General features: G+C 45.2%; 1 protein-coding gene across 1 annotated transcript in view; it reads left to right on the top strand.

The window, feature by feature from the left end:
* LOC142194231 (uncharacterized) overlaps positions 1-23,776 on the top strand; it is a 126,662-nt gene extending 102,886 nt beyond the window's left edge. Inside the window, exons 10-11 of the mRNA XM_075263246.1 lie at positions 9,861-11,068; positions 23,496-23,776. Coding sequence (XP_075119347.1) covers positions 9,861-11,068; positions 23,496-23,776 — 1,489 coding nt within the window. The remainder of the gene's footprint in view (positions 1-9,860; positions 11,069-23,495) is intronic.
* The last annotated feature ends 733 nt before the right edge of the window (positions 23,777-24,509 follow it).

Raw genomic sequence — 24,509 nt, 5'->3', positions numbered from 1 at the left:
CATAATTACCTGGTGTGAGCGCATATGAAATTCTCCATCGACCCGAGGACGCTACTAGGGTCTCGTTAACCTTCGGACAACTTCGTAACTTGTCGTAGAAGCTCTTCCGAGAGCGTAAATAAGTCCTGCTATCATTCGGACCGCTTCGCTAAACTCGTGCGCGTGCGCAGTTCAAATTGATGGACCTCGCATGCGCCAGGAAACTAGAGCAGTCGTGAACATCTTTGACCTATACAGATCGCTAGTGTGCTAATGCACATGCGCGTGACATCAACCTCGCGATAGCAGTGAGTTTCAGGTACGAAGCTGCTGTGCTTTCGTGGCTTTTTTGTCATTTAAAAAGACGCTGATCAGCATGCAAACATTACTGCATGCTGTTCAGCCGAAAGAAGCGAGGTAATGTGTCTCATTCTGTTATTTTAAATGTCACTTGCACAAATGATTCTAAAGTATCCATTTTCTGAATGTTGTAGCTATGTCATTTATTGTGTATATACAATCCCCATCAGGACACTTTTTATGGTTTATTATGGGAGAATTTTATCCCCTTTTTAAATATGCAATGTTTTTTTATAACAATATCTTTCATTGCCTTTAGAGGCTGAATTTAAATGTGCTAACAATTTTTCTAAAAATGATATGGCAGAGTGTATATATGTACACATGTTGCTCAAACAAATGCAGTTATTGTGGAATTTTTGTATGTTTTTAGATCTGAAGAAGGGGTAGAGTGTCCTCTGATACTCTGAAAACCCCGAAACGCGTCATCCTTCCAAAAATAAAATACTTACCTTTTTAACCATAACTCAAGTGAGCGCGTTCACTTACTTATATTGGTATATCCAATATCCAAGCACTCTATGAAAGGTATTATTCCAGAGCCTGAAAAATACCGACAATTAGTATTACCGGCAGTGCTGTCTGCATTACAGTGCGGAAAGTTATCCCCTTGCCTCATGACTACCCTGGAGGTCTTTACATGACCCCAAAAACTTTTACCATTAGGACACCAATTGAATTTTTTTCTAAATATATTTATTGACCCTTATTAATAATACTATGGATGTCGGGTATTAGATTATACAGACTGTCCAGGAGCTGAGCAGCTGTAATAGCCACGGGGATTGCACTGTATTGTACATCAGAGACCCGGCAGTAATACCCACGATCAGTGCCCGCAGTGATCACAGGCATTAAGGCCTTCGTTGTCTTGTCTGGCATATCCCTGTATTACAGGCTCCTCTATGCAGCCTGTAATAGAACTGCCCATATTATACAATGCATTGTGTTGTATTAGCATCGTGATGGGTTATATTAATAATAATGACCTCTAGGAAGGCCAAAAAAAGGGAAATGTAGAAATAATTTTTAACAAATATAAAAAAAATTCATATCACCCCCTTTTCTTACAACACCTATAATAGTTAAACACGTCCACATTAGGTATCTCTGTGTCTGAAATTACCGGTGTGTCGCCTTATATTGCTGTTTTACTTCCCATAGAAATTTGACTAAAAAACAATAGACATTATCCATGATGTAACTAAAAAGTACAACTTGCTCCACAAAAACCAAGCCCTATGCATCCCCATACATGGAGATATGAAAAAGTTACAAGTGGCAGAATATGGCGGCTGCAAGAGTCTATTTTTTGTACAGTGAATGACTGAAAATGAAAACCCATAAGAATATCGCACAAATGCAGATTTTTTCCAATTCCACCCCATTCAGTATCTTTTCCAGCTTCCCAGTACATTGTACAGAATAATAAATGGTAACATTACAAATTACAATCTGTCCCCCAGACAAAGTACATTAATCCCTCATACGGCTCTGTGAACGGAAAAATAATAAAGTTTTAGGGTTTGGAAGGCGGAGAGTCAAAAATGAAAATTGATTGTGGCGAGAAGGGGTTAAAGGGGTTATGCCATAAAAAGTATTTATCCTATATCCATATGATAGATTGTAGAGATGAGCGAACAGTGTTCTATCGAACTCATGTTCGATCGGATATTAGGCTGTTCGGCATGTTCGAATCGAATCGAACACCGCGTGGTAAAGTGCGCCATTACTCGATTCCCCTCCCACCTTCCCTGGCGCCTTTTTTGCTCCAATAACAGCGCAGGGTAGGTGGGACAGGAACTACGACACCGGTGACGTTGAAAAAAGTAGGCAAAACCCATTGGCTGCCGAAAACATGTGACCTCTAATTTAAAAGAACAGCGCCGCCCAGCTTCGCGTCATTCTGAGCTTGCAATTCACCGGGGACGGAGGTTTCCGTCCAGTTAGCTAGGGCTTAGATTCTGGGTAGGCAGGGACAGGCTAGGATAGGAAGGAGAAGACAACCAACAGCTCTTATAAGAGCTAAATTCCAGGGAGAAGCTTGTCAGTGTAACGTGGCACTGACGGGCTCAATCGCCGCAACCCAGCTTTCCCAGGATCCTGAATGGAACACACTGACAGTGTATTCCCGTATACCCCATATATACACCCCAAATCCCCGTTCCAACGGTGTGCCCCCCCACCTTCACCTCAGAAATACCCTGCAAGTCCCCTAGCAATAGAATTGGGGCTATATACACCCACTATTTTTGCTACTGGTATATAGTGCCATTGTCTGACTGGTAATTCAAAGAATATATTGGGGTTACGTGCACCCACAATTTTTGCTACTGGTATATAGTGCCATTGTCTGACTGGGAATTCAAAGAATATATTGGGGTTACAAATACCCTCATTTCTTGCTACTGGTATATAGTGCCATTGTCTGACTGGGAATTCAAAGAATATATTGGGGTTACGTGCACCCACAATTTTTGCTACTGGTATATAGTGCCAATTTCTAACTGGGAATTCAAAATGCGCAAGGCTCCCGGAAAGGGACGTGGGCGAGGTCGGGGGAATGGTTCTGGGGAGCAAGGTAGCAGTGAAGCCACAGGGCGTCCCGTGCCTACTCCTGTGGGGCAGCAAGCATTGCGCCACTCCACAGTGCCAGGGTTGCTTGCCACATTAACTAAACTGCAGGGTACAAACCTTAGTAGGCCCGAGAACCAGGAACAGGTCTTGCAATGGCTGTCAGAGAACGCTTACAGCACATTGTCCAGCAGCCAGTCAGACTCTGCCTCCTCTCCTCCTATTACCCAACAGTCTTGTCCTCCTTCCTCCCAAAATTCCCAAGCTTCACAGAACAATAACCCCAACTGTCCCTGCTCCCCAGAGCTGTTCTCCGCTCCTTTCATTGTCCCTCAACCTGCCTCTCCACGTCACGATTCCACGAACCTAACAGAGGAGCATCTGTGTCCAGATGCTCAAACACTAGAGTCTCCTCCATCTCCGTTCGATTTGGTGGTGGATGACCAGCAACCCACCCTCATCGACGATGATGTGACGCAGTTGCCGTCAGGGCATCCAGTTGACCGGCGCATTGTGCGGGAGGAGGAGATGAGACAGGAGTTGGAAGAGGAAGTGGTGGATGATGAGGACACTGACCCGACCTGGACAGGGGGGATGTCAAGCGGGGAAAGTAGTGTGGATGTTGAGGCAGGTGCAGCACCAAAAAGGGTAGCTAGAGGCAGAGGCAGAGGTCAGCAGCTTAGGCGAAGCCAGGCCACACCCGGAATCTCCCAAGATGTTCCAGTTCGTACCCAGCCCCGAAAAACTCCCACCTCGAGGGCACGTTTCTCGAAGGTGTGGAGTTTTTTCAAGGAATGCGCCGAGGACAGATATAGTGTTGTCTGCACAATTTGCCTCTCGAAATTGATTAGGGGCTCTGAGAAGAGCAACCTGTCCACCACTTCAATGCGCCGTCATTTGGAATCCAAGCACTGGAATCAGTGGCAGGCAGCAACGGCAGGACAAAGGCCGCCTGCCGTTCACGCCACTGCCTCTGCCACTGCCTCTGCCTCTGCCACTGCTGACTGTGCTGGCGATGCACTCCAGAGGACGAGCCAGGACACCACTTCATCTGCCTCCGCCACTTTGTTGACTTCTCCCTCATCCTCCCCTGTTCCTGTCTTATCTCCTTCTCCTGCACCATCAAAGGCACCATCAGGCGCTTCTTTACAACAACCCACCATCTCTCAGACATTGGAGCGGCGGCAGAAATACACTGCTAACCACCCACACGCGCAAACCTTGAACACCAACATCGCTAAACTGCTGGCCCAGGAGATGTTGGCGTTCCGGCTTGTTGAAACTCCCGCCTTCCTGGACCTGATGGCAACTGCGGCACCTCGCTATGCCGTCCCTAGCCGTCACTACTTCTCCCGGTGTGCCGTCCCCGCCTTGCACCAGCACGTGTCACTCAACATCAGGCGGGCCCTTAGTTCCGCGCTTTGCACAAAGGTCCACTTGACCACCGACGCGTGGACAAGTGCATGCGGACAGGGACGCTACATTTCACTGACGGCACACTGGGTGAATGTAGTTGAGGCTGGGACTGCTTCCCAAACTGGCCCGGTGTACCTCGTCTCCCCGCCTAACATTCCTGGCAGAGACACGAGAAGAACACCCCCCTCCTCCTCCTCTACCGCCTCCTCCTCCGCCACCGCCTCCTCCTCCGCTGTTAGATTGACCCCAGCTACGAGTTGGAAACGTTGCAGCACTGGCGTTGGTAGACGTCAGCAGGCTGTGCTGAAGCTGATCAGCTTGGGGGACAGACAGCACACTGCCTCCGAGGTGAGGGATGCCCTCCTCGATGAGACGGCAATATGGTTTGAGCCGCTGCACCTGGGCCCAGGCATGGTCGTTTGTGATAACGGCCGGAACCTGGTAGCAGCTCTGGAGCTTGCCGGACTCCAACATGTTCCATGCCTGGCCCACGTCTTCAACCTAGTGGTGCAACGTTTCCTAAAGAGCTACCCCAATGTTCCAGAGCTACTGGTGAAAGTGCGGCGCATGTGCACCCACTTTCGCAAGTCGACAGTAGCCGCTGCTAGCTTAAAATCTCTCCAGCAACGCCTGCATGTGCCACAACACCGGCTTTTGTGCGACGTCCCCACACGCTGGAACTCAACGTTTCAGATGTTGAATAGAGTGGTTGAGCAGCAGAGACCTTTGATGGAATACCAGCTACAAAACCCTAGGGTGCCACAAAGTCAGCTGCCTCAGTTTCACATCCATGAGTGGCCATGGATGAGAGACCTTTGTGACATCCTACGGATCTTTGAGGAGTCCACAAGGAGGGTGAGCTCTGAGGATGCGATGGTGAGCCTTACAATCCCGCTCTTGTGTGTTCTGAGAGAATCCCTGATTGACATCAGGGATAACTCAGATCACACAGAGGAGTTAGGGATAGCATCCGATCCGTCACAGCTGGAGAGTAGGTCCACACATCTGTCCGCTTCACTGCGTTTAATGGAGGAGGAGGAGGAGGAGGAAGAAGAGTTGTCCGATGATGTGATGGTGATACAGGAGGCTTCCGGGCAACTTCGAATCGTCCCATTGTTGCAGCGCGGATGGGTAGACATGGAGGATGAGGAGGAAATGGAGATTGAACTTTCCGGTGGGGCCAGAGGAGTCATGCCAACTAACACTGTGGCAGACATGGCTGAGTTCATGTTGGGGTGCTTTACAACCGACAAGCGTATTGTCAAAATCATGGAGGACAACCAGTACTGGATCTTTGCTATCCTTGACCCCCGGTATAAAAACAACATCTCGTCTTTTATTCCGGTAGAGGGGAGGGCCAATCGCATCAATGCTTGCCACAGGCAATTGGTGCAGAATATGATGGAGATGTTTCCAGCATGTGACGTTGGCGGCAGGGAGGGCAGTTCCTCCAGTAGGCAACCAAGTTCTCACCGGTCCACACAAACGAGGGGCACACTGTCTAAGGTCTGGGACACCTTGATGGCACCCCCTCGCCAAAGTGCCGCCACGGAGGGTCCTAGTGTCACCAGGCGTGAGAAGTATAGGCGCATGTTGCGTGAATACCTTTCCGACCACAGCCCTGTCCTCTCCGACCCCTCTGCGCCCTACACGTATTGGGTGTCAAAGTTGGACCTGTGGCTTGAACTTGCCCTATATGCCTTGGAGGTGTTGTCCTGTCCTGCCGCCAGCGTCCTATCTGAGAGGGTGTTCAGTGCAGCCGGTGGCATCATCACTGACAAGCGCACCCGTCTGTCAGCTGAGAGTGCCGACCGGCTCACTTTGATAAAAATGAACCACCACTGGATAGAGCCTTCATTTTTGTGCCCACCTGTGTAAAGCACCCCAACATGAAACTCCATGTCTGTACTCAACCTCTCCAATTCCTCCGCATCCTCATACTCATCCACCATAAGCGTTGCACAATTCTGCTAATACTAGGCTCCCTCCACCCTGATTTCCACCAACTCTGCTGGTTAGAGGCTCCCTCCACCCTGCTTTCCCACAACTCTGCTGGTTAGAGGCTCCCTCCACCCTGCTTTCCCACAACTCTGCTGGTTAGAGGCTCCCTCCACCCTGCTTTCCCACAACTCTGCTGGTTAGAGGCTCCCTCCACCCTGATTTCCACCAACTCTGCTGGTTAGAGGCTCCCTCCACCATGAATTGTAATGGAGGACAACCTATATGATCAACCAATGCATGGAGGATCAACAAAAAACAGCGCTGACCTGAAATCTCATTAAAAGTTTTTAATCAAAAACACACTAATATACACACTGTGTATATTAGTGTGTTTTTGATTAAAAACTTTTAATGAGATTTCAGGTCAGCGCAGTTTTTTGTTGATCCTCCATGCATTGGTTGATCATATAGGTTGTCCTCCATTACAGTGTACTATTCCCTATGGGGAAGTAGTTTAAACTGCTGCTCTTAAATACCTGATACTAAATAGAATTGATTTTACAAACGCAACGGATCAGCTCGGTGCAACCCTTATTTTTTCCACCATGAATTGGTCCAAACTGGGCTGTTTAGAGGCTCCCTCCACCATGAATTGGTCCAAACTGGGGTTTTTAGAGGCTCCCTCCACCATGAATTGGTCCAAACTGGGGTTTTTAGAGGCTCCCTCCACCATGAATTGGTCCAAACTGGGCTGTTTATAGGCTCCCTCCACCATGAATTGGTCCAAACTGGGGTTTTTAGAGGCTCCCTCCACCATGAATTGGTCCAAACTGGGCTGTTTAGAGGCTCCCTCCACCATGAATTTGCCCAAACTGGGCTGTTTAGAGGCTCCCTTCACCATGAATTGGTCCAAACTGGGCTGTTTAGAGGCTCCCTCCACCATGAATTGGTCCAAACTGGGCTGTTTAGAGGCTCCCTCCACCATGAATTGGTCCAAACTGGGGTTTTTAGAGGCTCCCTCCACCATGAATTTGCCCAAACTGGGCTGTTTAGAGGCTCCCTCCACCATGAATTTGCCCAAACTGGGCTGTTTAGAGGCTCCCTCCACCATGAATTGGTCCAAACTGGGGTTTTTAGAGGCTCCCTCCACCATGAATTGGTCCAAACTGGGCTGTTTAGAGGCTCCCTCCACTATGAATTGGTCCAAACTGGGGTTTTTGGAGGCTCCCTCCACCATGAATTGGTCCAAACTGGGGTTTTTAGAGGCTCCCTCCACCATGAATTTGCCCAAACTGGGCTGTTTAGAGGCTCCCTCCACCATGAATTGGTCCAAACTGGGCTGGTTAGAGGCTCCCTCCACCCTGAACCAACTCTGCTGGTTAGAGGCTCCCTCCACCATGAATTTGCCCAAACTGGGCTGTTTAGAGGCTCCCTCCATCATGAATTGGTCCAAACTGGGGTTTTTAGAGGCTCCCTCCACCATGAATTGGTCCAAACTGGGCTGTTTAGAGGCTCCCTCCACCATGAATTGGGGTTTTTAGAGGCTCCCTCCACCATGAATTGGACCAAACTGGGCTGTTTAGAGGCTCCCTCCACCATGAATTTGCCCAAACTGAGCTGTTTAGAGGCTCCCTCCACCATGAATTGGTCCAAACTGGGGTTTTTAGAGGCTCCCTCCACCATGAATTGGTCCAAACTGGGGGTTTTTAGAGGCTCCCTCCACCATGAATTTGCCCAAACTGGGCTGTTTAGAGGCTCCCTCCATCATGAATTGGTCCAAACTGGGGTTTTTAGAGGCTCCCTCCACCATGAATTGGTCCAAACTGGGGTTTTTAGAGGCTCCCTCCACCATGAATTGGTCCAAACTGGGGTTTTTAGAGGCTCCCTCCACCATGAATTTGCCCAAACTGGGCTGTTTAGAGGCTCCCTCCACCATGAATTTGCCCAAACTGGGCTGTTTAGAGGCTCTCTCCACCATGAATTGGTCCAAACTGGGGTTTTTTAGAGGCTCCCTCCACCATGAATTGGTCCAAACTGGGGGTTTTTTAGAGGCTCCCTCCACCATGAATTGGTCCAAACTGGGGGTTTTTAGAGGCTCCCTCCACCATGAATTTGCCCAAACTGGGCTGGTTAGAGGCTCCCTCCACCATGAATTTGCCCAAACTGGGCTGTTTAGAGGCTCCCTCCATCATGAATTGGTCCAAACTGGGGTTTTTAGAGGCTCCCTCCACCATGAATTGGTCCAAACTGGGCTGTTTAGAGGCTCCCTCCATCATGAATTGGTCCAAACTGGGGTTTTTAGAGGCTCCCTCCACCATGAATTTGCCCAAACTCTGCTGGTTAGAGGCTCAATCCACCCTGATTTTCAAAACAAATGTTGGTGCCAAGCTCAACTTACTACAAGGGCCAAATTCACTGCTGGTGACAAGCTCTCCTCACTGCAAGTGCCAAATACACATGTTTCAAGGTGTTTTCCTACTGTCAGAGAGGTGGTATTGAGTGTGTAAAGTGTGTAGTTGTTAGGCTGTGATGTTGGGGTAATAGAGGGTCTTTGGTGTGTTAGATGCCCCCAGACATGCTTCCCCTGCTGTCCCAGTGTCATTCCAGAGGTGTTGGCATCATTTCCTGGGGTGTCATAGTGGACTTGGTGACCCTCCAGACACGGATTTGGGTTTCCCCCTTAACGAGTATCTGTTCCCCATAGACTATAATGGGGTTCGAAACCCGTTCGAACACACGAACATTGAGCGGCTGTTCGAATCGAATTTCGAACCTCGAACATTTTAGTGTGCGCTCATCTCTAATAGATTGCAAATACCTGATCGACGGGGTCTGACTCCTGACACCCTCCGATCCTGACAATGGGGTGTGTTTTTTCCACAATGCACATTCATTCTGACTGCAGCTTGTAGGTCGGTTGGTGGACGGACAACACCGGGTTCCTATTGACAACAATGGGAGCACCGGAGATAGCCAATCGCTTTACTTCAGCTATTTCTAATGCTCCTCCCGAAACGTATGGGGGCGTCATCCACCAAATGACCGGTCTACATTCTGCCTGGTGGGGGTCTCTGCAGTCAGACCCCACCAATCAGGTATTCTATGGGTAATACTTTCCTGGTATTTCCCTTTTAATGACCCGGTAGAGGGTTTGTAGACTTTCTAATACACAATATAAGAGTCCGTTCTGTATTAGGAATAACTAGATTTAGTAGATTTGTAGATTGTTCGATATCTCATTACTTGTTACTGACACTGTTGTGTATAAGAAATCCTCATATGGTGATTTGGTGACTATTGTGCGACATGTCTCGGGAATTACAATATCTCACTAATAAAATTATAATTGTTTTGAAAAAATTCTGTTTCATTTTGCAGGCGGTGACTGGATGAGCGGCTCCATAGACACCCCCCGAATATAAAGGAGAAGATCATCACAGATTGGTACAAGAAGACCTGGACGTAGACTGGGGAAATCTTTTCTGGTTCTGAACCATGAGCTCAGACATGAAACCTAATCCTTCCATACATGAGGGAACTGACAGAGATGAAAAAACATTTCCATGTCCTGAATGTGGGAAACATTTTAGCAAAAAAGCACATGTTGAAGATCATATAAGAACCCACACAGGAGAGAAGCCATATTCATGCTCAGAATGTGGGAGATGTTTTAGCCAACATGGTAATCTTAAGATTCATGAGAGAACTCACACAGGAGAGAAGCCATATTCATGCTCAGAATGTGGGAAATGTTTTACCCGAGAAAGTCATCTTAAGAGACATGAGAGAAGTCACACAGGAGAGAAGCCATTCTCATGCTCAGAATGTGGGAAATGTTTTACAACTTCAAGTCATCTTCAAAGACATCAGAGAATTCACACAAGAGAGAAGCCATATTCATGCTCAGAATGTGGGAAATGTTTTGCTCGTAAATCATCTCTTGTGGAGCATCAAAGACTTCACACACAGGAGAAGACATTTTCATGTGTAGAATGTGGGAAATGTTTTCGTAGTAAATCAAATCTTACATATCATCTGAAAGTTCACACAGGAGAAAAGTCTTTTCCTTGCTCAGAATGTGGGAAAGGTTTTATCTTAAAATCACATCTTGTGAATCATCTAAGAGATCACACAGGAGAGAAACCATATTCATGCTCAGAATGTGGGAAATGTTTTACAACTTCAAGTCTTCTCCAAAGACATCAGAGAACTCACACAGGAGAGAAGCCATATTCATGTTGTGAATGTGGAAAATGTTTTAACCAAAAATGGTGTCTTACAAGACATCTGAAAGTTCACATTGCAGACAACACTTTTTCTTGCTCAGAATGTGGAAAACGTTTTACGTTCAAATCAAATCTTGTGACTCATCTAAGAGTTCACACACAAGAGAAGCCATATTCTTGCTCAGAATGTGGGAAATGTTTTAGCAAACAAAGTAGTCTTAAGAGTCATGAGAGAACTCACACAGGAGAGAAGCCATATTCATGCTCAGAATGTGGGAAATGTTTTAGCAAACAAAGTAGTCTTAAGAGTCATGAGAGAACTCACACAAGAGAGAAGCCATATTCATGCTCAGAATGTGGGAAATGTTTTAGCTGCAAATCAAGCCTTGTAGATCATGAGAGAACTCACACAGGAGAGAAGACTTTTTCATGCTCAGAATGTGGGAAATGTTTTAGCCAACAAAGTCATCTTAAGAGACATGAGAGAACTCACACAGGAGAGAAGCCATATTCATGCTCAGAATGTGAGAAATGTTTTAGCCAACAAAGTAATCTTAAGAAACATGAGAGAAGTCACAAAACAAGAACAATTCCCCAGTAAAGTGTAACCAGTAAGATGTCACTGCGGTATTTCTGTACATAGGTATCATGAACTATGTGACCCTGATATAAAGTATATTTACCAGCCATTACTACACCCAGAGTCGCCTTCCAGGAATCTTCATCGTCTCTTCTTTACAGAACTGCTTTCCTTCAGATACACTCGGAGGTTTTCTTACATGAACTGCTCAATTCAGATCCAGAAGAAACTAGAACTAGAAATCTTGACTCTTTTACAGCGGCATTATTTTATCCTCCTGGCTGTGTGAGGAGTCAGACCCCGCTGATCTGATATTGATGACCCCCCGATACATGAGCCATCAGTCTATAACCTGCAGGACACCTCTAGTTTGGACCTTTAGGACTGAGCGGTTTTCCATTAATGTCGCTGTATGAGGGCTTAGTTTTTTGTGCGGGTTGTATTTTTTAGTAGTAACATTTCAGGATAGATGGAATTTATTGATGAACTTTTATTAAATGTAACAACAATTTCACCATTTACCATGTGACATAAATAATGTTTTCCCTTTATGATGATGTCGCTGCGATTATGGGGACACCAAATATGTAGATACCTTTATATTTTATCTCTTACAGAATAAAGAAACTTTGATAACAATTTGTCGCTGCTTTCTAAGAGACAAAACTAAAACATAATTCTATCACTGTATTCCTATGGGGCTTGTGTTTTGTAGGAGCAGATGTAGTTTTATAGGTAACATTATGGGGCACAGGGGGCTTCTTACTTACAGGCTGTGGACACCTTTGTACATGAGAAATCAATAAACACATATTGTCCTAAGACAATGGACCAGGCCCCGTCACATTTACCATCATTTACACCAGATTACTGACATGAGCTATGAGCTGGGGTAGATTTCAGCACGGCCTATATCCACCTCCTTGGCTACCAGGACAGACATCAATGCTTGTGGTACGTCCCAATACAAACACCAGACGTCAGTGTCACATTGTAGTCAGCACTTATTGAATAGAATTCCAGTAAATTTTAATTTTTATGGCTTAGAAAAAAGGTCGTACATAATCTACAACAGATTCTTCTGAAGGCCGGGAATAGTTGATATCAGGCCCAGGTATGCCCATAATACAACCCACCTGTGGGGCCCCAGAAATCAGGCAGTGGCTGATATTTTCTTATTAACCCTTGTTCCTGTCCCGGCCCTCCACTTAAGCTCCAGGAGGCGACACACCCTACGTACATGAGGTCAAACAACGTCTGGAAACTACGTCCGGATGTTGTTCAGTATCTGGACAAAGCCGCTAAAGAAGACTGAAGCCAAAGCGGAGACAGGCTGGTACTTGTTAGAATAGCTAAAAGACATACTAAACAAGGTTACTAGATGTGGTAAAGAGGACCCAAGACAGGATACTCAGAAGGAAAAGGATACAACAGAGCACAATCTGAAATGTTTTTACACAAACGCACAAAGTATGGGAAACAAACAAGGAGAACTAGAGCTGATGATACACAAGGAAAACTATGACGTCATCGGCATCACAGAAACCTGGTGGAACGACATGCATGATTGGAACATACAGATGGAAGGATACAACTTATTCCAAAAGAATAGAACTAATAAAAGAGGGGGTGGAGTTGCATTGTATGTTAAAAAAGAACACATCTCCACAGAAATGACAGTTTTACAGAATGATAATCTACTGGAAATTATTTGGGTAGTAATTCAAGGGAAAAACAATAAGGACATCATACTAGGCGTTTATTACAGACCACCAGGACAGACAGAAGACATGGATGAGATTTTTTCACAGCAAATGACCACGCTCTTAAAGAAACATGAAATAGTGATCATGGGAGACTTCAATTACCCTGACATTCATTGGGAAACCCACACAGCCAAGAGTAAAGGCTCCATCAAATTTTTATCCTCTCTAGCAGACAACTTCATTGCCCAGCTAGTAGAAGAAAACACGAGAGGAACATCCATTTTGGACCTAGTCCTAACCAACAAAGAGCACATGGTTAAGGGACTACGGGTAGCAGGGACACTGAGATTCAGCGATCATGCTATACTTGAGTTTGGGGTTGCAAGAAGAAGAAGACCTGAGAAGACACAGACTTCAAGGCTCGACTTTAACAGGGCAGACTTCAAGAGCCTGAAGGCAAGGGTTAGCAGAATTCCATGGTGCAAAATTCTTAAGCACAAAAATGCACATGAAGGGTGGGAAATCTTCCGTAGGGAAATCATTAAAGCACAGGAACTAACAATACCTAGAAGGAAGAAAAATGGGAATGGATGACCAAAAAATATCAGGATGGATGACCAAAAAATTACATAACCTGCTAAAAAGGAAAAAGGAAACATACAAAAAGTGGAAGATGGGAACTATACCTAAGGAAGAGTACACAGCAGTCTGCAGACTCTGCAAGACAAGCATCAAAGGAGCTAAGGCTGAACACGAATTGAAGCTTGCAAAAGAGGCAAAGAGTAAGGTAAAAGGATTTTGGGGATATGTTAAAAGCAAAAGAAAAGTGAAGGAGACCATTGGAGTCCTGAAGAATGACAAAGGAGAAACAGTTAACATGGTGGAACAGCAGGTGGAAGGAACATTTACTTCGGTACCTGGATGGGAAGGCATTAATTAACCAGAGCCAGCACGGCTTTAGGACCAATAAATCTTGTCAGACTAACCTGATTTCCTTCTACAACAAAATCACTGAATGGTTGGACCAAGGGAATGCCGTGGACATAGTATATCTTGACTTCAGTAAGGCATTTGATAAAGTATCACATAACCTTCTTATTGAAAAAATGATTAAGTATGGCTTTGACAAAAAATCAGTTAGGTGGATTCACAACTGGCTTAATGATCGGGCACAACGAGTAATACTAAATGGCTACGCATCGAACTGGAAGAAAGTCAAAAGCGGGGTGCCGCAGGGCTCTGTTCTGGGCCCAGTACTTATTAATATCTTTATAAATGATCTGGACGATGGAATTATTGGGGAACTCATAAAATTTGCAGATGATACGAAGATAGGAGGAATAGCCAACACTAGAGAGGAGAGAGAGTGTATTCAAAAGGACTTAGACACACTGGAACAATGGGCTGAGGCGAACAAAATGGTATTTAACAGGGACAAATGCAAAGTTCTACATCTGGGTAACAGAAATGTAAAAAACATATATAGTATGGGAGGAATAGAACTAAGTGATAGCATAGGGGAAAAGGACTTGGGCATAATAGTAGATCACAAATTCAACATGAGCCAACAGTGCGGTGCTGCTGCAAAAAAGGCGAATAAAATTCTGGGATGTATTAAGACAAGCATTGAATCTAGATGAAGAGAGGTCATTATTCCGCTGTCCTCTTCCCTGGTTAGACCACACCTGGAATACTGTGTACAGTTCTGGGCGCCTCAATTCAAGAAAGACATCGATATATTGGAGCAAGTCCAGAGAAGAGCAACCAAAATGGTGGAAGGTCTGCAAACCATGTCCTATGAGGAGCGGCTAAAAGAACTGGGATTGTTTAGTTTGCAGAAGAGAAGGCTGAGGGGAGATATAATAGCAGTCTACAAATATCTGAAAGGTAGTCACAGTGCAGAGGGATCTCCCCTATTCTCATTAGCACAAGGAAGTACAAGAAGCAATGGGATGAAACTAAAGGGAAAGAGATACAGATTAGACATTAGGAAAAACTTTCTGACAGTGAGGGGAGTGAGAGAGTGGAATAGGCTGCCACGGGAGGTGGTGGGCGCTCCATCAATGGAAATCTTCAAGCGGAATCTGGATAAACATATAGCTGGGATGATTTAGGAAAACCTGCACTCGCAGGGGGTTGGACCCGATGGCCCTTGAGGTCCCTTCCAACTTTACCATAAATAAAAAAAAATAAAAAAAATAAAGTATTTAATTCTCTGGCTTGTGGTACTGTGTGCAGAGGCATGTATCTAATCCTCCAAAGTGTGATACTGTGTGCACACACACGTATCTAATCCTCCCCTGTGTGGTATTGTGTGAAGAGGCGCATATCTAATCCTTCGGCGTGTGGAACTATGTGTAGACGCGCGTATCTAATCCTACTGCACATGGTACTGTGTGCAGACGTGCGTATCTAATCCTCTGGAGTGTGGAACTGTACATGTATCTAATCCTACGGCAGGTGGTACTGTGTGCAGACGTGTGTATCTAATCCTATGGTGTGTACAAATGTGTGCAGACGCGCGTATCTAATCCTCTGGAGTGTGAAACTGTGTGTAGACGCCTGTATCTAATCCTTCGGCATGTGGAACCGTGTGCAGATGCACGTATCAAATCCTTCAGTGTGTATAACTGTGTGCAGAAGTGAGTATTTAATCCTCTGGTTTGTGGGACTGTGTGCAGACCCCTGTATCTAATCCTCTGGCGTGTGATACTGTGTGCTGATCTGTGTATCTAATCCTCTGATGCATTTATCTCAGTTTGGATATCAGTGTTGTATTGTGCATGTGGAGTGACCGTGTGTATTGCAGTTGGAATATGAGTGAAAGTATTGCAGGTTTGTATTGGCTAAGGGGGGGGGGGCACTCTGTTTGGAATGCTGTATCTCAGCAACGGTACGTCCGAGCGAGTTGGAGTCTTGTCTTAAACCTTCCCGGATATCTGAAGTATCTCTGTACCAAATTTGTTGAAGATCGGTCCAGTCGTTTGGTTCGCATTAGAGAACAGACGGACGGACGGACGGACGGACAGACAGACAGAAATTCATTTTTATAATATAGAGAGATATATCCCTATATGGGGCTCACAATATACATAAAAAAAATACAGGGAGACGATGACATCACTATTCGGTGACATCAATATTCTCTTGTGGTCGGACAAGATAAAACTCTCCTGACAAACTGGGCCAAGACTATTGGCCAAGAAATCCATGGGGTCAGAGTTATCTGCTGGACTATAGGTGTACTCCGGATAGGACTGAGATGTGTAACTAGGAATGGCGGGGCCCTAAGGTGAACATTTGATGTAGACCCACCCTGCTAATCCCCCTTACCCCCCTTCCCTCACAAACTGCATTCCCTGATTCCCTGTCCGCTTGTAGTGCCCGATGCCTGGCAGAGTGAATTCAGAACCGGAAGACGCCGCGGGGACGCTGCACGGAGAAGACTTCTCGGAGGATCCAGCCCGACCCTCACTCGTGGACTTGCTAAGTATAATTGGATTGAATGTTGCCTACCCCTGAAACGAGCATATTCCCCCCATAGACTATAATAGGGTTTGATAGTCGATTCGAGTAGTCGAATATTGAGGGGCTACTCGAAACAAATATCGAACCTCGAACATTTTACTGTTAAATAAATCTAATAATAACGGAGGGTCCGGGGGATGGTCATGTCTATGGGATAATGATGGAGGGTCCGGGGGATGGTCATGTCTATGGGATAATGATAGAGGGTCCAGGGGATGGTCATGTCTATGGGATAATGATGGAGGGTCCGGGGGATGGTCATGTCTATTATGGGATAATGATGGAGGGTCCGGGGGATGGTCATGTCTATGGGATAATGATGGAGGGTCCGGGGGATGGTCATGTCTATGGGATAATGATGGAGGGTCCGGGGGATGGTCATGTCTATGGGATAATGATGGAGGGTCCAGGGGATGGTCATGTCTATTATGGGATAATGATGGAGGGTCCGGGGGTCAGTCATGTCTATGGGATAATGATGGAGGGTCCGGGGGATGGTCATGTCTATGGGATAATGATGGAGGGTCCGGGGGATGGTCATGTCTATGGGATAATGATGGAGGGTCCGGGGGATGGTCATGTCTATTATGGGATAATGATGGAGGGTCCGGGGGTCGGTCATGTCTATGGGATAATGATGGAGGTTCCGGGGGATGGTCATGTCTATAGGATAATGATGGAGGGTCCGGGGGATGGTCATGTCTATGGGATAATGATGGAGGGTGCGGGGGATGGTCATGTCTATGGGATAATGATGGAGGGTTCGGGGGATGGTCATGTCTATGGGATAATGATGGAGAGTTCGGGGGATGGTCATGTCTATGGGATAATGATGGAGGGTCCGGGGGTCGGTCATGTCTATGGGATAATGATGGAGGGTTCGGGGGATGGTCATGTCTATGGGATAATGATGGAGGGTTCGGGGGATGGTCATGTCTATGGGATAATGATGGAGGGTTCGGGGGATGGTCATGTCTATGGGATAATGATGGAGGGTTCGGGGGATGGTCATGTCTATGGGATAATGATGGAGGGTCCGGGGGTCGGTCATGTCTATGGGATAATGATGGAGGGTTCGGGGGATGGTCATGTCTATGGGATAATGATGGAGGGTTCGGGGGATGGTCATGTCTATGGGATAATGATGGAGGGTTCGGGGGATGGTCATGTCTATGGGATAATGATGGAGGGTCCGGGGGATGGTCATGTCTATGGGATAATGATGGAGGGTTCGGGGGATGGTCTCAGGTCTGGACATCAGGATGTAAGATGTTGATTGTCTCTCCTGATTCTCACATGAGAAGGTCTCGGAGTATCTCAGGAATCTCTTACAGATGATAAATAGGGGGGGACAATAGGTACAATGCAGATACAATGTGTGCATGGTGGGGGGTCTCAGGAGGATATTGTATGAGGTGGAGCCCAGTGTCATCCTCAATAGTGTCTCTGATCAGGAAGGAGGTGATGGGGGAGGGCAGATGTGGCCACCATAGGGCTATATAGATCCAAGCATTGTCCAGGAGGTTTATTTACCAGAGGACTTACAAGGAGGGAACTTACCTGAGGAGGAGACCCTGACAGGAGATATATATATATATATATATATATATATATATATATATATATATATATATATACCTGAGCTGAGAGTGCGGAGCGCCCCCGTCTGGTGAGTAGAATATCACTGACTATAATATACTGTAATGATGGTGGACTATAAGGAATAGGTGTCTGTATATGTCATGTGTATGGGTTATGTCTGTCCCCGTGTGGAGGTCTCCATATTAACCCTGTAATAACCGGAACAGTCATTTTACCCCTTATGTAACCCCTTAATGACCAGGACATTTTTGTATTTTCCTATTGGGTAACCCAGGAGTTATTAAACACTTTTTAACATTTTTTGGGCGGCAAAGAGATAAAATAGAGAAATTTAGACATTTTTGTTTTAGATTTGTCTTCAGGTTTTTATGGACCAGGAAATATCTTTTTTATTTATTTCCTTTTACTTTTTTATTATTTACAAAAAGTTTTGGTTCAGGAAATTACTGAGAAAATGTAACTCTATTAACCAGTTCAGGAGCGCCCATAGACTATATACCCGTACGTCCTTGTAGTGTTTAGTAGCTGCAGATCTGGGGAGTCGGCTGTGACTACATCCGGAGCTCCTCTAGAGAAGGCAGAGACTGGTTATTACCGTCCTCACATCCCCATCTCTGTATACACCGCGCTCAGTGAGTGCTATTGTACTTAGTCATATATGAAAGAAACCTCAGATCTCTACAACCTATATGTTGGTTTCCAGCTGTATACCGCCTCTGTTCTGCTCACACATATACTGTGGGGGATATCAGCTTGTGTAACCTCCATTTTGGATTCCAGGGCCATGTGGGGCGATGCCTGCAGCCGTTTTAGAGAGCTCACCCCCCTCAGCCATAATGAGATGCGACTCCTCTCCTGAACTATGTGACCACTTTGCCCCCAATCATGTTATGCTAATTATACTGGTCCAACCTGTTCTTTGTCTATACAATGTATTTAACTGGTTGCTGGAATAGTGTTAAGGTGCCATGTGACATTTGCAGAGCCCCTAAAGTACCAATAGTATGCAAATCCCTCAAAAGTGACCCCATTTTAGAAACTACACCCCTCAAGTAATTTCACAAGGGGTAATGTACAATGTGAAAATGGAAATTTTTAAAGAAATATGCCATTTTGGTGCTCAATACATTGTACCCACTGAGTCATCAGAGACATACACTCCTAAAACCATTAAATGGGCCATCCCGGGGACAAATAGTTATATATGTGGGTGTACACTCCTGCTTGGACACACAACAGGGCTCAGGAGGGAAGGAGCACTGCGCTTTTTAGCTTTTGGGGTACAGATTTCTGGACACCATGTTGTTTTTGCAGAGCCCTAAAGGTGCCAGTAAATTGGAATTCTCCAAGAAGTGACCCCATTTTGTAGGGGAAATTTTAGGGTCTCTGCAAATGTGACAAAGTGTCCACAAACCAACAATCTAAATCTGCACTCCAAAAGCACATAGCGCCCCTTCACATCTACCCCCTGCTGTGTACCCAAATGGCAGTTTACACCCACATGTCTGACACTGGTGTACCCCGGATAATAATATCATATGTGGGTATACACTGCTGTTTGGGCACAGCCGGGCACAGAAGGGAAGGAGCGCTGTTTTGCTTTTTGGAGCACAGTTTGGTTTTTGGATGTCTTATCACTTTAGCAGAGCCCCTGAATTACCAGTAAAGTGGATTCTGTAGACTTGTGACCCCATTTTGGAAACTACACCCCTAAAGGAATTTATCAAGTAGGGTAGCGAGCATTTATAACCCTTGAGTATTGCATTCATTTAATTTCAATAAATGATTGTGCAGCTGATATTGAAAAGGAAAATATGTTGTGCCCAGTTTGTGTCAGCAGAGACACACACTCCGAAAACTGGTAAGCGGGTATCCCGGGCACAACAGGTTTTGGAGCCTTCATCTCTGATACAAGCCAGGCACAACATATTACGCATTGGAATTACATATTCCTGGAAAAATTGCCATTTTCACATTTTGCAGTCAGCTGCGTATTCACTTCTAGAGAATAAATTATAGCAACTGTTGGACAAATTGCTTCAAGTAAATGTAGTTTCCAAAATGGGGTGACATGTCAGGGGATTCTACTTTACTGGCATTTCAGGAGCTCTGCAAAAGGGTCATGGCATCCCAAAGCTAAACTGTCTAAATCTGTGCACCAAAAACCAAATAGCGCTCCCTCCTTTCTGTGCCAGGCTGTGCCCTAATATCAGTTTATATCACATATGACAATACATACGTTATCCTGGGTACACCAGTGTCATACATGTGGCATAAGCTGCAGCTTGGGAACACAGCAGGGCGCAGATGGGAAGGAGTGCTATGTGGCTTTTGGAGTACAGATGCAGGACGCCATGTCATGTTTACAGAGCCTCTAAGGTACCAGAAAAGGGAAATCCCAAAAGGAGTGACCCCATTTTGAAAACTGCAACCATCAAAAAAATTTAGATTACAGATACCGGCACCCCCCGATCATGGCGGAATCCCTTAGATGCTGCGGTCATGCTTGATTGCAGCATTCAAGGGGTTAGAACTCAGCTCCAATCAGACGTTATGGAGCAGGGTGTTAGTTAGTGCCTGTTTTATTTTTACTATTGGCCGGACTTCAGAGACCAAGACCGCAAATTTACAGCTGGCGATCGTCAACCAGTTAAGCTACCTCTTTCCCTCCATTAAAGCAGAACCCACTATATACACAAGAACTCTGTGTGTGTTTCTCTAAGCTAGCTTATACACCAACTTTATTCATTTGGACTTCAATACGGTGATACTTAGAGCGGATTGTGCTCACACACACACACATACTCAGTTTTGTTTTGTTTTTTAAATGTAGATTGTGAACCATATATAGATCACAATGTACCTTTTTTTCCCTATCATGTCTTTTTGTAGAATGGGAGGAAATCCATGCAAACACGGGGAGAACATGCAAACTCCTTGCAGATGTTGTCCCTAGCAGGATTCGAACCCAGGACTCCAGCACTGCAAGGCTATAGTGCTAAGCACTGAGCCACCATGTTGCCCCTATTCTCTCTGTTTTCCTTACTGCACACACAGCTCAGCTTCCTCCCTACCCCATATATTGACCCGCATACAGCCAGCTTTCTCCATGCTCTCGCTATACACTTAGCTCTGCTACCTGCAGGTCCCCCACACACACATCATTTGCATTTCCAGCCTTCCCCCAACAGTCAGCTATGCTCCTTCCACCCTTCCCCCACTCTTACCCCTGTTATCTACACACTTCTCCAGCACAAAGCTCTTCCTCCACCCTTCCCTCCTTCACTTAGCTCTTCTACCATTCTGTTCTTCCCCATACAGAGAGCCCTGAACAGCTTGTACCATAAAGTAAGTTATTGAAGAACAAGCTCCACCCCTGTACGTGACTGATCACATGACTATGACTCTATGAAAGGTATTATTCCAGAGCCTGAAAAATACCGACAATTAGTATTACCGGCAGTGCTGTCTGCATTACAGTGCGGAAAGTTATCCCCTTGCCTTGTGACTACCCTGGAGGTCTTTACATGACCCCAAAAACTTTTACCATTAGGATACCAATTGGGATTTCTTCTAAATATATTTATTGACCCTTATTAATAATACTATGGATGTCGGGGTATTAGATTATACAGACTGTCCAGGAGCTGAGCAGCTGTAATAGCCACGGGGATTGCACTGTATTATACATCAGAGACCCGGCAGTAATACCCACGATCAGTGCCCGCAGTGATCACAGGCATTAAGGCCTCCGTTGTCTTGTCTGGCATATCCCTGTATTACAGGCTCCTCTATGCAGCCTGTAATAGAACTGCCCATATTATACAATGCATTGTGATGTATTAGCATCGTGATGGGTTATATTAATAATAATGAGGTTCAAGACCTCTAGGAAGGCCAAAAAAAGGAAAATGTAGAAATAATTTTTAACAAATATAAAAAAACATTCATATCACCCCCATTTCTTACAAGACCTATAATAGTTAAACACGTCCACATTAGGTATCCCTGTGTCTGAAATTACCGGTGTGCCGCCTTATATTGCTGTTTTACCTCCCATAGAAATTTGACTAAAAAGCAATAGACATTATCCATGATGTAACTAAAAAGTACAACTTGCTCTACAAAAACCAAAGTCCTATGCATCCCCATACATGGAGATATGAAAAAGTTACAAGTGGCAGAATATGGCGGCTGCAAGAGTCTATTTTTTGTACAGTGAACGACTGAAAATGAAAACCCATAAGAATATCGCACAAATGCAGATTTTTTCCAATTCCACCCCATTCAGTATCTTTTCCAGCTTCCCAGTACATTGTACAGAATAATAAATGGTAACATTACAAATTACAATCTGTCCCCCAGACAAAGTACATTAATCCCTCATACGGCTCTGTGAACGGAAAAATAATAAAGTTTTAGGGTTTGGAAGGCGGAGAGTCAAAAATGAAAATTGATTGTGGCGGGAAGGGGTTAAAGGGGTTATGCCATAAAAAGTATTTATCCTATATCCATATGATAGATTGCAAATACCTGACACCTGACTCCTGACACCCTCCGATCCTGACAATGGGGTGTGTTTTTTCCCCAATGCACATTCATTCTGACTGCAGCTTGTAGGTCGGTTGGTGGACGGACAACACCGGGTTCCTATTGACAACAATGGGAGCACCGGAGATAGCCAATCGCTTTACTTCAGCTATTTCTGATGCTCCTCCTGAACTGTATGGGGGCGTCATCCACCACATGACAGGTCTACATTCTGCCTGGTGGGGGTCTCTGCAGTCAGACCCCACCGATCAGGTATTCTATGGGTAATACTTTCCTGGTATTTCCCCTTTAATGACCCGGTAGAGGGTTTGTAGACTTTCTAATACACAATATAAGAGTCCGTTCTGTATTCGGAATAACTAGATTTAGTAGATTTGTAGATTGTTAGATATCTCATTACTTGTTACTGACACTGTTGTGTATAAGAAATCCTCATATGGTGATTTGGTGACTATTGTGCGACATGTCTCGGTAATTACAATATCTCACTAAAAAAATAATTGTTTTGTTTAAAAAAATTCTGTTTTATTTTGCAGGCGGTGACTGGATGAGCGGCTCCATAGACACCCCCCGAATATAAAGGAGAAGATCATCACAGATTGGTACAAGAAGACCTGGACGTAGACTGGGGAAATCTTTTCTGGTTCTGAACCATGAGCTCAGACATGAAACCTAATCCTTCCATACATGAGGGAACTGATAGAGATGAAAAAACATTTCCATGTCCTGAATGTGGGAAACATTTTAGCCAAAAATCAAATGTTGAAGATCATATAAGAACCCACACAGGAGAGAAGCCATTCTCATGCTCAGAATGTGGGAAATGTTTTACAACTTCAAGCAATCTCCAAAGACATCAGAGAACTCACACAGGAGAGAAGCCATATTCATGCTGTGAATGTGGAAAATGTTTTAACCAAAAATCATATCTTACAAAACATCTGAAAGTTCACATTGCAGACAACACTTTTTCTTGCTCAGAATGTGGAAAACGTTTTATGTTCAAATCAAATCTTGTGACTCATCTAAGAGATCACACACAAGAGAAGCCATATTCATGCTCAGAATGTGGGAAATGTTTTAGCCAATATGGTAATCTTAAGAGTCATGAGAGAACTCACACAGGAGAGAGGCCATATTCATGCTCAGAATGTGGGAAATGTTTTAGCTGCAAATCAAGCCTTGTAGATCATGAGAGAACTCACACAGGAGAGAAGACTTTTTCATGCTCAGAATGTGGGAAATGTTTTAGCCAAAAAAGTCATCTTAAGAGACATGAGAGAAGTCACAAAACAAGAACAATCCCCCAGTAAAGTGTAACCAGTAAGATGTCACTGCGGTATTTCTGTACATAGGTATCATGAACTATGTGACCCTGATATAAAGTATATTTACCAGCCATTACTACACCCAGAGTCGCCTTCCAGGAATCTTCATCGTCTCTTCTTTACAGAACTGCTTTCCTTCAGATACACTCGGAGGTTTTCTTACATGAACTGCTCAATTCAGATCCAGAAGAAACTAGAACTAAATCAAATCAAATCAAATCAAATCAAAAATGCTTTATTGGCACGTCCGAATAGGTATTTGGCATTGCCAAAGCTAGTAAAGTGGGCGGGGGGGGGGGGGGGGGGGCGTTGGGTTGGGTGGGTGGTGGGTATTGGGGGGGGGGGTTTTGGGTTATAACAGTCCATGGAGTCTCATCTTCCTCTTCATTGGTGACTGCTATATGGGGGGGGTTGGAGGTGGGGTGGGGCGGGGCGCTTGGTTTGGGGTATAACAGTCCATGGAGTCTCGTCTTCCTCTTCGTTGGTGACTGCTATATGGGGGGGTGGGGTGGGTGTTTTGGGATAAATATAACAGTCCATGGAGTCTCATCTTCCTCTTGTTTGGTGACAGCTGGACACGTATTGGGCAGCGATCTCCACAGTGGCCTCTTCTTCTCCCAGTAGGATGTAGAGTTTCCTCTTCTCGTCTGCAGATATGAAGTCTGGGATGTGGGCAGAGAGTCTTTGGTAGTAGACAGCCCTCACAGCTGAGTATTTG

Source organism: Leptodactylus fuscus, chromosome 2 (genome assembly GCF_031893055.1).
Source record: "Leptodactylus fuscus isolate aLepFus1 chromosome 2, aLepFus1.hap2, whole genome shotgun sequence".
Taxonomy (NCBI): Eukaryota; Metazoa; Chordata; class Amphibia; order Anura; family Leptodactylidae; genus Leptodactylus; species Leptodactylus fuscus.
The sequence above is the reverse complement of the archived record's forward strand: the minus strand, read 5'-3'. Positions and strand labels throughout refer to the sequence as shown.